This window comes from Hesperophylax consimilis, chromosome 21 (genome assembly GCF_061612785.1).
Source record: "Hesperophylax consimilis isolate HC1 chromosome 21, BYU_Hcon_1.0, whole genome shotgun sequence".
NCBI classification, from domain to species: domain Eukaryota; kingdom Metazoa; phylum Arthropoda; class Insecta; order Trichoptera; family Limnephilidae; genus Hesperophylax; species Hesperophylax consimilis.
In genome coordinates, this window is record NC_142856.1 from 18,871,205 (window position 1) to 18,887,589 (window position 16,385).

Genomic DNA, 16,385 nt, shown 5'->3' on the forward strand with positions numbered 1-16,385 from the left:
GTTACAGCTGTCAATCCGATATTGTAAAGTTATCGATTTCACTGTTGTCTTTTTTTCGCTAAAAACGTTGTTTTGTTGTCGTTGTTTCTCAGTGACGCTTCGTAAAAAGCTGTCAAAAGTGTATACACATGCACTAATACATGTTAAGTTATTTATAAATCACAACAAAATCACATTATCGTCATAAACGAATGATGGTATATATTCGGAATCGCTGGACAAGGATTATATGAAATATTTTTAAATAAAACCTTCTGATTTACCTTAATTACTATAAAAGGAATCTGACTGCATTTGGGATATTTTTAATTTTAGCATTTTAATTTTTAATTACGTAAATCGAAAATTCACTTTCGTTGTATGGGATGACAGCTGGAATGATTTCTGTTGATGACATTTTCTCTGCTTGGTATTCCTGATACGAGTAGCTAGAATTTGAATCATTTCGGAATGCAAATTCTAGTTAGGTACTGTTTTGGCCAAACTTGAAAAATAAAATATTTTTATGTTACTTAAAAAACTTAAATTATTTATATTTCGGTAATATTATAATTATTGTTTTATTTAACCTAAACTATAGTAACCTAACCAATAATAATCAAACCAAAACTAACCTAACCTAACGCATAATAATCCAACCTAACCTAACCTATAATAATCCAACCTTACCTAACCTAACCTATATCCTAATAATAATCGAACCTAACCTATAATAATCAAACCTAACCTACAATAATCCAACCTAACCTAAATCCTAATAATAAACCAACCTAACCTATAATAATCCAACCTAACCAAATCTAACCTATATCCTAATAATAATCCTACCTAACCTATAATAATCCAACCTAACCTAACCTAACCTATATCCTAATAATAATCCTACCTAACCTATAATAATCCAACCTAACCTAACCTATCCTATATCCTAATAATAATCCTACCTAACCTATAATAATCCAACCCAACCTAACCTAACCTATAATAATCCAACCTAACCTATATCCTTATAATAATACAACCTAACCTAACCTAACCTATATCCTAATAATAATCCAACCTAACCTAACCTAACCTATAATAATCCAACCTAACCTATATCCTAATAATAATCCAACCTAACCTAACCTAACATATATCCTAATAATAATCCAACCTAACCTATAATAATCCAACCTAACCTAAGCTATATCCTAATAATAATCCTACCTAACCTATAATAATCCAACCTAACCTATAATATCCAATTTATCCTAACCTAACCTAAATCCTAATAATAAACCAACCAACCTATAATAATACAACCTAACCTATAATAACCTCACCTTCTTTAATTTTTCCATTTTATAAAACATACCTAAATATCTTTATTTTATTTTTCGAGTTTGGCTAAAATAGTACCTACCTAGTATTTGCACATGGTAAAAAATATAGCCACTCGTGTCAGGAATACAAACAAAAGAAAATTTTATCAACAGAAACCATTCCAGCTGTCATCCCATACAACGAAAGTGAATTTTCGATTTACGTAATTAAAAATTAAAATGATAAAATTAAAAATATCCCAAATGCAGTCAGATTCCTTTTATAGTAATTAAGGTAAATCAGAAGGTTTTATTTAAAAATATTTCATATAATCCTTGTCCAGCGATTCCGAATAATTACCCGAATGATTTATTGTAAAGGTTACGACTTCAGCACAAGTTTTCGACAACTTTCACACAATTTTTTAATAGTTGAAATGGTATGTTTAAGAAGCTTTTTTTAAAAAAATCTTAAAGAATTTTTAAGAATATTATAGTGAATAGCGCAGACCTTTAATAAATTGAGGAATATTAAAATTGTAGGATTTGTAAAGTGCAAATTATTTATAAAAAAATATATTGATCTCAAGATCAGAAATTTCGAATGAATACCGTTAGTAAACCTGAAAAATTACGACACCTGTCAAAAATTTAAGCAAAACAAAATACGTTTGAATTATAATTAATGAAATAATTTTGGTACCTACTTTATCGCTTAACAGAATCATTTCCACAATCAGTTGCAATTTTGAAAATCAGAGCAAATCCGGAGTTACACCACCGAAATTTTTACTTTTAATAATTACCCCTTAAAGTTTCGTTGTACCAACCAAAACACAAAAAAAAAATAGTTTAGAGAGAACCAAAAAATAGGAAAATTCGTGTTTTAAATTTTTTCAGGTTTTTATATTTTTACCAAATGTTTACTTAACTGCTTTCATAAAACCAACAAGAGTGCTCGTAAATAGCTCGCACATTTACGGATATTTTGCGTGGAAATTTATGTCTTAGTTATGGGACAACGTCGGGATTGTGTAGGTGCAGTCTAGGCAGGTTTATTACCAGGTATGCCGTTCTACTTATGTCGAGGTGGGAAATATGAACAACCCCACGGGATACGGGAAATGTGCGAAATCTTCTGAATTCCATGGAATATTTCCGTACAGGAAGAAGAATTACTGGAATACTGGAAGAATATTATAACCTCTACAGTACTCTACACGGCCAAAGAAAACAGATTTAAATATTTTCTGAAAATTATATATCTCCCAACATGGAACATACTTAAAACATGCTAATTATTTTTTTAATACGGTGATATTTGTGAAGGTTTGAAAATTTTAGAATAAATGTTTTCATATGAAACGAAAATTCTTCAAATTTAAAAGTAAATTTTCAAATTATGTGAAAGATTTTTTCAACTCTTATTATTTCAGTTTTGTCAAACAGCTGGCCTATAATTATATAATAACATAACTTGAGTGGGACTTTCACAGAACCCGAAAATGAACGTTGAAATTTGAAGAATTGTTCAAATTCTTCGAAACAACCCGTCCTTTTTGAATATGTTTTATAGTTTCGTATAAAGTGGTAATTACAGTTTACAAGATAAAACCATCGGTAAGCGACTTCAAAAACATTTGTGTCAAAATTGTAAAATTTTTAATCATTTTTTATACTAAAATCTGAAGGAATCATTAATTTGGTTTCAAAAACAGTATTTTATTTCAAATTGAACGTGAAACGGGAAAATTTTTGACATGATATTATGTTGTAAAAGGCCCGAGGGTGGAAACCAGTTTTCGCCTTTTTGTGTGATATTTTAAACTTGTTTTAGGGGCGTAACGTGTTCTCCTGATAATCATATCTCTTTCGGTTCCTCTCTACTTCTCTAAACCATCGAAACGTTACCCATTGTAAGGGAACATGTGTCTTAATGTATGAAAGAGACAACCAAGTTCACACTCTGCTATCTTTATACGAGACAGCATGACAGTAAATATGCAATAAAAGCGTGTGACTACTATGTTCCCCGTCTTTCCAACACTATCTTCCGAGCATGCAACTTATATCATAGTACGAATTATAACAGCATATAAATAAATATAATCTACCTACATGAAAAATAATTTGCTACCCATAAATAGGAAATTTACTTGATCGATCGCATTATTCAGAAACGAGAAAACACAACATTATTTTTACGTAATAACAACGCCAAAATTCATATTGAAACGTTGCTACAAATCGCTTTAGCCGTGTTTGACGGTCAGATCCGAAAAGCCAGGTACGTACCGACCTTTCTCTACCCCATCTCTTTCTCCCCCCAGCCTCACAATATTAATAAATAAAAGACCTTGGGCCATGCAGAAACGGGCGATCCGTTTGCTTCACCTACCAAACGGATTCCAATCTTTGTTCTACATGTATTTCAATAGAAGATGCTCCGAACTCGGAACTAGCGTCATTGATCCCTTCTGCACCGGTGCACGGTTAACATTTGTCACGATAAAAGGAGTATTTTCTACGACACGTTATTGAGTTCAACAGCTCCGTTGTAGAACAAATTGCTGGCCACCGGCGATTCCTCGTGCCCGCACCATGGGTCTCTTCAAGACTCAGGTTCACTCCTTCATTGTCTCGAAAAGAACCTCCACACAGCATCCCAAAAGATGACATACTCCCTGAAAAATAAATTTCCTCGGAATCTCCTGTGCGGAGTTAATGTAAAAAGAGTAAATAAAAATTGAATTCTAAAAGACAATATTGCCGGACACAAGAAAAGTGGCAGAAAAACCGAATTACGGTTAAATAACTTCACTCGGCTTAATCAGGAACTCTCAGTGACTACCACAATTTCTATGAAATTAACCGCTTTGTGTGAAATAATTATTTGAGTCGAGCTTAGCTAGAAAGTTCCGCATCCAGTATCCCCCTGTCTATACAGCCGTGAGCGTTGGCCACTCATGCCTCGCCCGGTTGCCAAATGATTATATGGGACGTTGAACTGACACGAATACGCTGGAAGTCTGCGTATTACGTAACATCACGTGAGGGTCTGCTAGGCTTCAGGGGAAAGTCCAACTTATACGAAACGTACAAAATATAAGCTCTATAAATCTGTTAATTCAAAGTGGATTTTCGCAGTAATATTATGATGTTAACATTATAACTTTGATCCAGGTAGTTTTTGATAAATACATTAAACAAATTTATAAAGTTTGTAATCCTAATTTACTAAAAGGTAATATTTTATATAAAGGAGAGTGTCTGTGTGTTTGTAGCGGCAACCGGAGTAGCGGGTACTTTTTTTCTTATTTAATAAATTAAAACAAAATTACCTCCGAAATTATAAGATTTGTAAATAGGTACTTTAAATACCCACCTACATAATTATAAACCGTAAAATATTTTGGTTTTTTTTTTCAGATGAGGAATTATACAATTTGTACAAAGGCCACCATCTCAATGACACTTTCAAACTTTCTTAAGGCAGGTAGGTATCGTAATATTGAAAAGCTCAGTCAAAGTTAGCAACCTACTCAAAGTTAGCCCTAATCAAAGGAAGGCTTGCTTTAATAATAAAGTGATTTTCGAAACAAATTTAGACAAATGCAAACGACTCGATCAAGTCAGCCAAATAAATATGTATTAAGTTAATATTATTAAGTTCATATTCGCTCCATTGGCGTAAAAGCTAACAGAAAAAGTTAGTTATTCTTTACTTACTGGCTTTATTATTTAATGATTGAAGACAATATCAGCGATTCTTTAACGAAAATTTGAAACAGAAAAATTAGAAAAAGATCGAACAGTCTTAATTTTAAATAAATTAAATTTTATGTTCTCAAATTTTAGCGATAATATTATCATTAATATTTTTATATTTTTTTTATTTTTATTTTTTTTTTATTTTTTTTTTTTTTTCTTAGGTTTGTCAACAGTGATTCATATCAAAGCTCTCGAAATTCAATTACACTAATTAAACTTGGTTGATACTATCACTAATTACAGACAAACACAACATTGATGAACACAAAACTATACGTAAAGAATAATGTACATGTATGCACCTACATGCATACATGTATACACAAATACATACACTTACATATACATTTCATAACAGCAACAGTAATTATTTTATAGATCAACACGATAGGTAGCTTTAAGTCTTGTTTACGTTTGATTTGAAGGTGGCCAGTGATGACATTGACAAATCAATGGGATGACTTTTATATGTCTCGTTCAAATAACGGCACATTCTTGGTAAAGGTGAGTCATACCCCAGCTTAGTTTTATATTTTTTAATATGTAACGGAATATAATGTATTAGTCGGGAACCAATTCTAGGAACGTTGAACATAATTTGATAGAGTAAAAAAGGGCAGTTTATTAGAGCATTAATAATTTTGAAAAGGAAATTTAAATCAATATTTAGTCTTCTCTGTTCAAGGGTGCGTACATTGTAGAAATTTAGTCTATCGGTGTAATGAGGAAGTGATCGAGCTCGCTTATCACAATACGCTAGGTGGTACATAAAATGTTTTTGAACCCGCTCTATTCGCTGAATATGAACTTTGTAGGTTGGACTCCATATAGAACTTGCGTACTCCAACACGTTGCGGGTGAAGGAATTGTATAGCGTTATTTTTGATTTGGGATTCTGAAAATTTTTACTATTTCGTTTGATAAATCCTAGCATTTTTAGGGATCTAGAAATAATGTTGTCGATATGAGGTGTGAAAGTTAGTTTTTTATCAAATATTACGCCTAGGTCCCGAATGGTTGTGACTTCCTGGAGTTTAGTACCGTCGATAAAATATTGAGTTGAGATTGAGTTGCGTTTACGTGTAAAAGTTATGTGGACACATTTTAAAGAATTCAGAAACATTCTATTGTCAGTGCACCATTTAGAAACTCTGTTGATATCATTTTGAAGGAGTATTGAATCAAGTAATGTGTGGATAATTTTAAAAATCTTACAATCATCGGCGAACAATAAAATTTTAGAATCCAAAATAACATCGCACAAGTCATTAATAAAAACAAGGAACAAGATCGGGCCCAAATGGGACCCTTGAGGTACTCCAGACGGCACATCTAATCCTCTTGACTCATAACCATCAAATACTACTCTTTGTTCACGGTCAGTTAGATAGGAGTGAAACCAGTTTAGCAAGGTACCATGAACACCCATGCGTTTTAGTTTATGTATTAATAATCTGTGATTTACCTTATCAAAGGCCTTGCTAAAGTCAGTGTAGATGCTGTCTATCTGTTGACCTTTATCGACAGCTTCGGTTAAGGTAGTGACATAGCAAAGTAAATTGGAGGATGTTGATTTCTGGGAGAGAAATCCATGCTGTTTTGGAGTAATAAGATTTTTGAGATGATAATTCAGACTTGGACAAATTATTTTTTCGAAAATTTTAGCAAATGAACAGAGAATGGAGATGGGTCTATAGTTTGTGACGTCGTGAAGGTCGCCACTTTTAGGTATAGGTACAATATTTGCTTGTTTCCATCTTGTTGGGAAAACGGATGAAGACAACGATTTCCTGTAAATGATAGTCAGAGGGAGTGCGAGACTGTGTGCACACTTTTTAATTAGGATAGGTGGAATTTTGTCGGGACCCGGACCTTTGCTCTGGTCGAGGTTAAGCATTGCTATTTTTACATCGTGCACACTAATATTTACTGTGTGCAGAACGCCGTTTGATTGATCTATTGAAACGGGATGAGGTTGAGTCTCTTCGTTGCCTCTTATGTTATCTTTCTCATATACTGATGAAAAGTGTTGGGCAAATAGTTCACTGCTTTCCTCGCCATTGGATGACTTTTTTTCTCCATACGTCATATTTTGGGGGATAGTACTGTTATTTTTTTTCTTTTGTTTGATAAATCTCCAAAAAGTTTTAACGCTATTATGATTAACCAGACACGATTCGATTTGTTGAATATATTTAAAGTAGCAATTACTAATGAGTTTGGAACAACGGGTGCGTAAGAGTTCGTAAGAATTTCTATCACGAGGATTTTTATATTTTTTATAGAGAATTCGAAATTTATTTTTTTCCTTAATAAGTTTAACTAAGTCTGGTGAGTACCAGTGGGGATACTGCTTATTACAATTTACAATTTTGGTAACGCATTTCTCAATTATACGATTCAGATGAGTGTAAAATATAGAAACCATATTGTCCACCGACATGAATTCAGGTAAAAGTAATGCCCAATCTAGTTCTTGTAATTCCTTATTGAATTGAATGTAATCATTTTTATTAAAATCATATTTAAGTAAGGTTTTATTTTTTAGCATTTTTGTTAATTTGAAATCAAAACTAAAATCAATCTCTAAGGGTGGGTGATGTACATCAATGCGACTTAAGATATCGGTACTTTGCCTGACTTGTAGTTCATGTGAATTGGATAAAACGAGATCTGAGATTCTACCGTTACTATTCACAATGTCATTGAATTGATTGAGGTTATTTAGGGCAAGAAAGTTCACAAGATGGTTGCCGATGTCATTATTATAATTTTCTGGAGATAAGAAATGAGTCTGGTTAGGCTCATTGCGGGTCCAACGAATACCTGCCAGGTTGAAATCTCCTATAATTAACAAATTCGATTCACCAACGCCTTCCATAACATTGCTAATTTTTTCAAAAAGGTATTCAAAATTATCAACAAGCAACGGGGGGGGTATATAAAGAGCACAGATATAGAGACATCTCGTTAATTTGTTCTGGCTGAATTTGATAGTCACCCATACGTCTTCCAAGGTACTTTCCCAATGCTTACAGGCAGCGGTTTGTTTGGTACTCTTGTAAAACGGCTATCAATACACCCCCTCCGTCACTTTTATGGTTAGAAGAACTGTTACGGTCCCTTCTGAAAACATTATAACGCGAGCCAAAAATTTCTGAATCAGATATAGAGTCGTTCAACCATGTTTCAGTTAGAATAATAATATCAAAATTGTTTATTAAGTATTTCTAGATAAACTTCATTAAGTTTAGTTCTTAAACCCCTGCAATTCTGGTAATAAATTCTTAGGTTGTCCATGTCAATATACATAATTCACAGATAATATACCAATTAATGAACAAATATTACAGTTACTACCAGCATTGCCTATTTACTAAATGTTGAGAAGCTTCATTCTACAGATATTTTTGCAAATTTGAGAAATCCATTTACAGATTAATTAATTTAATCCAGTTACATATAACATTGTAACAGGGTCCCTCTAACTAGATCGTGGCTGTACAAAGAAATTAATGTTTATTAATATTAATTTGTATTTCAATTTAAGGACGTCAGCCTGCCATCCCAATTATTTTGCATAATTAAACAAAAAGTCCAGTAAGTAAAAAGTCTAGGGACCTGAAAATTCCGCGTTATTTTCAGCGAAATTCGTGTTATTTTTGTTCGATATTCGCGTAATGTTTGTGGAATTTCAAGGAAAAGCGGCATTTTTTCAGAAAAGCAGAGGGTTTTTCAACAGAGGGGACGTTATGTTATTTTTTGGTAATCGAAAGCAAGAAAGTGGCGGAATTATTACGATCATTTAAATTATTACAGGCAAGCTTTGTTTTTAATTTTAATATATTGTCTATTCCTATTTTGAAAAATCAAAAAATTAATGACAATACGAGGCGTTTTTGACATGAAGTGAAATATTTATTACGCATAATATTACAATCTTATTTTAAAGGATTAGAAATTCGTGTTTAAAATACGGAAATTGAAATTCGCGTTCTTCTCGGGAAAATCTGCGTTTTTTTCGTTAAAATGTTAAATGTAGGACAAAAAATCTAGTTGTCACGATTTTCAAACTTCTATTGAACAATCTATGAAAAATTCGAAATTAGTGATGTTGTTTAGTACAAACAATTTTTTTTTTCGAAAATTCGTTTTTTTAATGAATTTTTTCAGGAAATTTCAGTTTGGCAGTATGCGGCGCCGATTTCCTGAAAATATTCATACAAAAAGAGAATTTTCGAATAAAAAACGTTTTCGGCTACAACAACATCAATAATGCGATTTTTTTTAAATATTAGTACTGTAGCACACCCAAAAGTAACGGGCCGCCACCGCCCATAACATAGAATGTAAAGGTTCAACACATCTGCCCTGATGATGGACACTGCAATGCTGTCCGAAACGTTGGCTTAAGAAGGAGGTAGCGCGAAACGGCATATTACCCCAAAAACAAATCACTATACAATGTAAAGTATTGCTTTTGATTATACGAATTAAAATCTGAAGGATATCAACTGGGTAACCACTACCCACACTCTTTCAGTGTTGAATGTTGGCCCGGTTTCCACAGCACAGATAAATCTTCCCACACGGCAATTTCAGAGCTTTCCGTTCTAACCTTACGTGGCGTTTCGTGAAACATTCATCCCATGAGTTCGATATTTCAACCAAATTGCTACAATATACAACAAAAATACTTTCGACATGAATTTAAACATATTTATATTCAAATCCACAGTGATTTATGTCGAACAGTGTCCATAGTAATGATTTACGCATTTTGAAGTATGTTGTGGGATTTCGGATTATCAATGCTTTCTAAAGATTACCCTAATCTCAACTGATGCCACAATGCTAACTGACTAGCAAATCTGACCAAGTGAGTGATTGCATAAACCTTGTACACTGTACCGTATATAATTGATGATGATTCAACGCATTGACAAGCGTTGAAACATGTGACGTTGGGACGCATGACATAAGAGGCATTTGAAGATATCATCAGAAAGCTAGCCATGGATAAGGGTGCTGTCCTCTGGACTCGAGACGAGAGGGTAAAGCTTACAGAAAACAGAGATTGTTTCGTATTCTTTATAATCCAAAGAAAATAATACCTTACATAATTCCAGCAAATCAAGACGCTAACTACAAAAGAAAAGGAAAAAAGAGGATTTATTGAAAATAATATATGTCGATTTATTTCCGCCAAGCAATGAACAGCGGTTTGTCAGCTCAAAAATATGTTGTTAACAATTGATTGAAATTTTAAATTCATACGCAAAACGTAGGTGTGTGTCGTGTGTGAGTGTTTTACTGGTAACAACAGCTAGCAAACAACGGGAGGTTTCTTGGACCAATGATTATTTAAAACGAAGCGCATGTAGAATTACCTTTCGTATTTCCCCTTATTTAATCAGGACCTAGGAAAGGTTTGCACCAACAATCAACTTCCTTAACCCGATGGCGATATAGTTCCCCTGGTCGTACCAACGTACACAATACAGACAAAAGAGCTCTTGTGAAGGATAGCATATAAAAAGCGGCTAATAGACGAAGCTTCTCTAATCAAACAAGCGATTTGATTGCTAACACCACTGAAGTGCCAGATGCAAAATTGTAGAGTGGCGATTTCGGACCTGCAGATAAGGAAATGTCCTTTACCTTAAAATTAACGAATTTTCGCTATCGTCCGAGAGAACTGGAGACGGATTACCGTTCCTCATCAGGAAAGATCAGGAATCCACCTCCTGGAATCGCACTTAACGAAAAAATTATTGAGGAATAATTTCTTATCTCTAAGTAGAAAACCGATCTATCCAACAATTTTTTCTAGGTTGTCATTATTTATTCTATGAAAATATCAAACAACACACTAGTTCAAGCATGGCATCAAGGCGTTAAATGTAGGTAGTACTTGTTACATTATAATCTTTAAATTGGGACATTCTTCCACTGCCCCAAAAAGCATTAAGACAAGAGAGGCTAGCTAGCGGAACGATTGCACTTTCGAGGCACTCGTGTATGGCGTTGCAACTGCATACACGCTCCTTCAATGCAGCAGAATGTGGAGCCGGCACTAAAAGGTTTTCAATTGGATACCATTCATGGAAATACTGGGAAACGAAGAAATAGGCCCGAGTAAGCACCATACGACTAGCTGCAACGGGGAGGGTATTGAATACGTACAATGTAAAAAGCAGTGGCGGTTTGTGCCCATGCGCAATGGAAGGTTAAATCAAATTTATTAGTGGAAATTTTTATTTATTTAAATATCCATCCACACAAATACATCACGTATTCGTAAAAATGTACGAACAGTGATAAAAAAATCCCAACAACATACTTTTGCTCAGCAACGATAGTGAAAATAGATATTTTGTGCATCCAATAATAATTTCATATTTTTGTGTTTCATTTCCATCTGAGGCGCATATAAATTCACCATTATTCGTAAGTGACATCTGAAGAATTTTATAAAGGCTTGGATGTGTCACTTGCACAAGGTTGAAGGTGCGCCGCGACATAATACTAATATTTTGGCTCTGAAGATAGATAGGTACCTCTCTATATTAATTTTGTTCGTATGAAATATATCACAGGAGTTATCTGTCCATAGGTGCGTTCTGAATTTCGCACCCATGAATAGATTTTTTAGTAAGGAAGGCGCGCGCGCTGTTCAAAAAAAGTAGTAATATTATAATGTATGTTAGTTTTTTTCGTCTGCCGTTTGGGAGTTCGCTGCACATATGCTGCTTAGAGAAAACCGCTACTGGTAGTAAGTAGAATGAAGTATGTAGAAAGTAGTATGTGGATCTACACGAGGCTATTTGCGGAACTGCTTAATAGTTACAGCGTACCGGAGAATATGCAAGGCAGAAGAGTAAAACCTTCTTGAATTTATGTTCCCGGGTGGTACGCCGCACCGTAATAACAGTCACGATGTTTAACTGTATTATTTTTATTTATTAAGGTCTATATTCACTGTATTCAGAACAATGCGTGCGTAGATAAGGTAATGTTTATTGCGACCAAATTTTCTTATTTGAATAGGTTTGATCGAAGTAAGGGAAAATAGACCTTACTTTGGGTACCTACACAGACAAGCTGTATTTGAGGTCGATAGATTGTCTTTTCAGTGGTGGTAGTATAGGACCCGCAGTCTGAGTTGATGAACAACACATACATATTATTGTGTGTATTGGTTATTTTCCGACAGTGATGTTCTTGCAAAACATCACTGAGAAACAGACATTAATTTGTCGTGATTATGCTTACTTTTCGTTTTTTTTTACGAAAAGGGGCAAGTGTTAATCGAAATTGAATAATAGAAGAGTTTTTTGCAGTTATTCAAAGAGTACATTTCGTTAATTTAATAATATTAGAAAATAACTTTTATTCAATTTCACGGGGAAACATTTTTCTAAAATCTAATAACAGGTTTGAAATATGCTAGATGCAAGGTATGCATCTGTGTGAGTATTGCGTTCGCATAAACATTCGCTGCTATATGTGTACCTGAAACGGATTTTTCTTCGGATCTTTCGTTTCGATACCTACAAGATATGAAGTTCAATTTTGATTCTACATTATCTCTGGGTTATAACACAAGAAAAATTGTAGATTATCGATGAAGTGATATAGTATAGATATGTCGATTTTACCCTCGGGTTGGTTGGAAGGTCGAGCTTAGCGTAGGTTAGTTAACAATCCTAATAGGTATTGTATTACACTTTTGTCTATAATTTTAATAGAGGAACGTGCTTCTTTATTCTTCGCAAAACCAAAATAATCATCGCGATATTTCAAAATATCAACGACCGCAGATTATTTTTAAGCGGGTTTAATTGAGTTGATTTTTGATAAAATCCCCCACTTCAATCAGCATGGTGCTATATGCGAGGACACTAAACAGTATTTGGTTTGCTGGAATTAGTGCACTCTTCGTGAAATTATGACCAACTAACCGCTGAAAAACAAACCAATCTCACATTGGAACTTTTAAAATTCCTCTTATACCTTACCAGACTGTGTTAGGTTGAGTATATTTTTGTATGAATTAATATCATTGCTCCTTTAATCATGTATTGATAAAAATGATCAATTTGGGTAAATTTCGGTGCGAAGAATGTATGCAATATCACTGCTAACGCCTCGGCGTTTAAAAAGGGAACTTTTTTAATTAGCTCCACACAGGAGGCCCTGAGGAAAAAAAATCCTATGACTTCTTTGGAGATGATGTGTGGAGAGTCCTTTTAAGGAAAAGGGTATGAGGGTGGTTAAGAATCTAGGGCCCATTGTGTCCAGGTACCCGACTCCAACTAGGATCAACTGATATACCGTGCCTATGAAGTATAGATACAAACGTCACGAAAAAAAGACCATTTTCATTTTTAGTAAGGTTTTCGCATTCAGGACCCCTGCCCAAAAGCTTATGTCAGGAAGTAGGTGCATACATATTCGTATGCATCCCTAGTCGTATGGATGTCTTATATATTTTCATACCGAGCTGAATCCTCAGAAGGCTTTGATAGTAAAGTAGCCGCCTGCCTTTCGCAAATGTTTCCACACTAATTAGGAGACAATTTGCTGAGAAGATTCCAGCCGTATTTGCCTTCAGATAATAATTAGGAATGAGGTAAATTCATCTCTGAGTATCACATTGTACCGTTACGTATTAGAAATTCCGGGGGGATTTGTGCCGTTCCCACCTGTGACAAACCGAGTAGGGAAACACCGGCGGTTCGTAATAGAAGAGGAATTTACCTGAAACAAAAGGAAACATATCATTAGAACAAAGTAAATAGTTTCACTACCAATACTAAATGTTAATCATCGAGATTATTATTAGACTGCCACAGGAGGCCATCTTTGGGAACGCTGTGTGGAGGGTCTTTGTAATGAAAGGAAGGAGATGAGGTTCTGGGAAGGAAAAAGGTATGAGGGATTGGTAGGAATCTATGGATCAGTCCAGGAGTAATGGACGAATGATCTTTACAGCACGCTGCGGCACAAGGCGAAGGGCCACGTGAGACCAGATGGAGAGGTCATAGGGTCTCCCCAAACCAACCTCTCCCGATCCGGCACGCCACTCGTCAAATATTAAAAACTCCATGTCAAATATCAAATATCAGACGTATTCGAATGCAATGTTGTGTCAAAACTTCAAAGCAGTCAGTGTAGAAGTTTCAGAGATTTAAGATTTTGAAGATATGAACATTTACATATTTATTTATGTTCATATATATGTGTATATATATAATTTAAACATATTATACAGTAATGCAAAAAAATTACTGCATACGGTATATTGTATTTCAATAATACTGAAAGCAATATATTATTCGGCAAACTATATATTTGACACAAAATAAACATAGTGATGATGTCTAGGGAAATGAAAGGAAAAATAAATTACAATTACGAAATACACGGACAAGGGACGAGAAATGCAAAGCAAATTAATTAAATTTCACACAAGGAAGAAATCAAACATCACTGATGTACTATGCCATCCAACTTTACTACAAAATCCGGAATTAAATTATTGAGATTAAAAATTTGATTCATTTAAAAAGTAATTCAGAAAGTGTTGACCGGGTATTTCACCAAAATGACAATTTAACACACCTACAAAAAGTGATTTAAAGTCATGAAAAGTGATGAAAGAAAAACTAGGCTAAATATGTTACATAGGTAATTATGAAACCTAGTTTTTGTTTCATCACTTTTAATAACTCTATATCACTTTTTAAAGGTGTGTTGAATTTTCATTTTGATGAAATATCATGGAACCGTTCCACTCACAGTATTTAATGAAAACATTTATAGTATTTCTAAGCGATCAAATTTTCAAACCAAAAACATATGATTTTGATTTGCAACTAATTTGTAACATGATATTGCTAATTCTGAATTTGAAATATAAGATCGACAACTATGATGTTTAATAAATCGTTTCCAATGGTCAATCAATTCCAATAAGACAACTGTCCTGGTAAGAAAAGAGATCTTGGATTCGATTCCTAGTTGTGGCTGTTACCTTTTTATGTTTCTGTGTCTTGTTCTGTTTCATGTTTCGTTTAGATTTATTAGTATTATCTTCTTCTTCAATGATATATTACATTTATGGGAATAACCTTCAAAATAAGTTAAAAATAAAAAGGTGTTCCAAAATAATTATTCGCTGGGACATTTCTAAAATGTTTCCGACTTTCCAAAACCAATCAAGAGGAGTTTTCGGTCAACAAAAACAACCATTATTAAGTTACAATTTGGCCTTAAAATTTTTCATCTAAATTCGGAATTATTTTCCAATCATTTCAAAAAGAAATCACGACCCGAACCAATTTCATGAATAATATTAAATAATCCATTTATCAGAAAAAAGTATCTTCGTAGAAAGAGTGGTTTAATCACATCACCAAAAATGAATTTGGAAAATAATATTCAAAGATAAATGTTAAAAAGAAAAGCTTTTGTACTGTGACTACGTATTTATTTTATAAAGCACTTAATAAGATTCTTAGATTTGCTAAATGAAATATTCTATTCGTCTATTTTTGTAATTCTTTTTTTCATTATAAAATCATTGAGGACAATATTAACGACTCTCAAACGTCAAATGTGAAACAGAAAAATCGGAAAAAGTTTCGGTAGCTTCTAGGAATTGAAGCCAGGACCTCGGCCTTGCCGGGGCTTTGCTATACCACTGATCTCATTTTACCTGCTCAAATTCTGTCATATTTAACTGTATCATACTTCGACTAAGAACTACCAGCAAAATGTTCAATTTTTAATTCATATATTTACTGCTTCTATATGTGTGCATGATTGCACGATTCTACCATGTAATCTAAAAAATACAATCTATTACTGAATGCAATCTAGATAGTGCCTTGGATTGATGTTTCCATGTTTATTTTAATGTGCGACATCTATCGACTTTTCTACAAGTCTAGGATGAATATTTTCAATTTTGGAATAACTTAACGAGTTCAATTCTAATTGTAATATTTAATCATTGAAGACAATATTAGTGACTCTCAAACGACAAATGTGAATCAGAAAAGATCGGTCGCATCTAGGAATTGCTCGCAGGAACTAAGCCTTGCTGACCACCCGGCTTCGCCCGAGTTTCAACTCTATTGTATACATACAAAAAAATGATATTGCAAAGCTTATATTACAATATGATATATTTTTAATTTTCTGAAGATTATAATTTAGGATAAGGTAATACCGCAATAATTATTACTTAGTTGTTAAGATTCCTAGCAACAGCATCGACTAATTACGCAAAAGATAATTTTT

The 16,385-nt window shown here is 33.7% G+C and overlaps 1 protein-coding gene across 3 annotated transcripts in view; it reads right to left on the reverse strand.

Moving 5' to 3' along the window:
* The window catches only part of LOC149413694 (neurobeachin-like), a 423,308-nt gene that overhangs the window by 283,794 nt on the left and 123,129 nt on the right, over positions 1 to 16,385 (reverse strand). Inside the window, exon 2 of one of the 3 annotated variants that reach the window (XM_089644731.1) lies at positions 13,729 to 13,838. The exons of the other annotated variants lie outside the window; for them this stretch is intronic. Coding sequence (XP_089500857.1) covers positions 13,743 to 13,838 — 96 coding nt within the window. The 3' untranslated portion in view covers positions 13,729 to 13,742. Of the gene's footprint in view, positions 1 to 13,728; positions 13,839 to 16,385 lie in introns of those variants that run through there. 3 annotated transcript variants of the gene reach the window in all.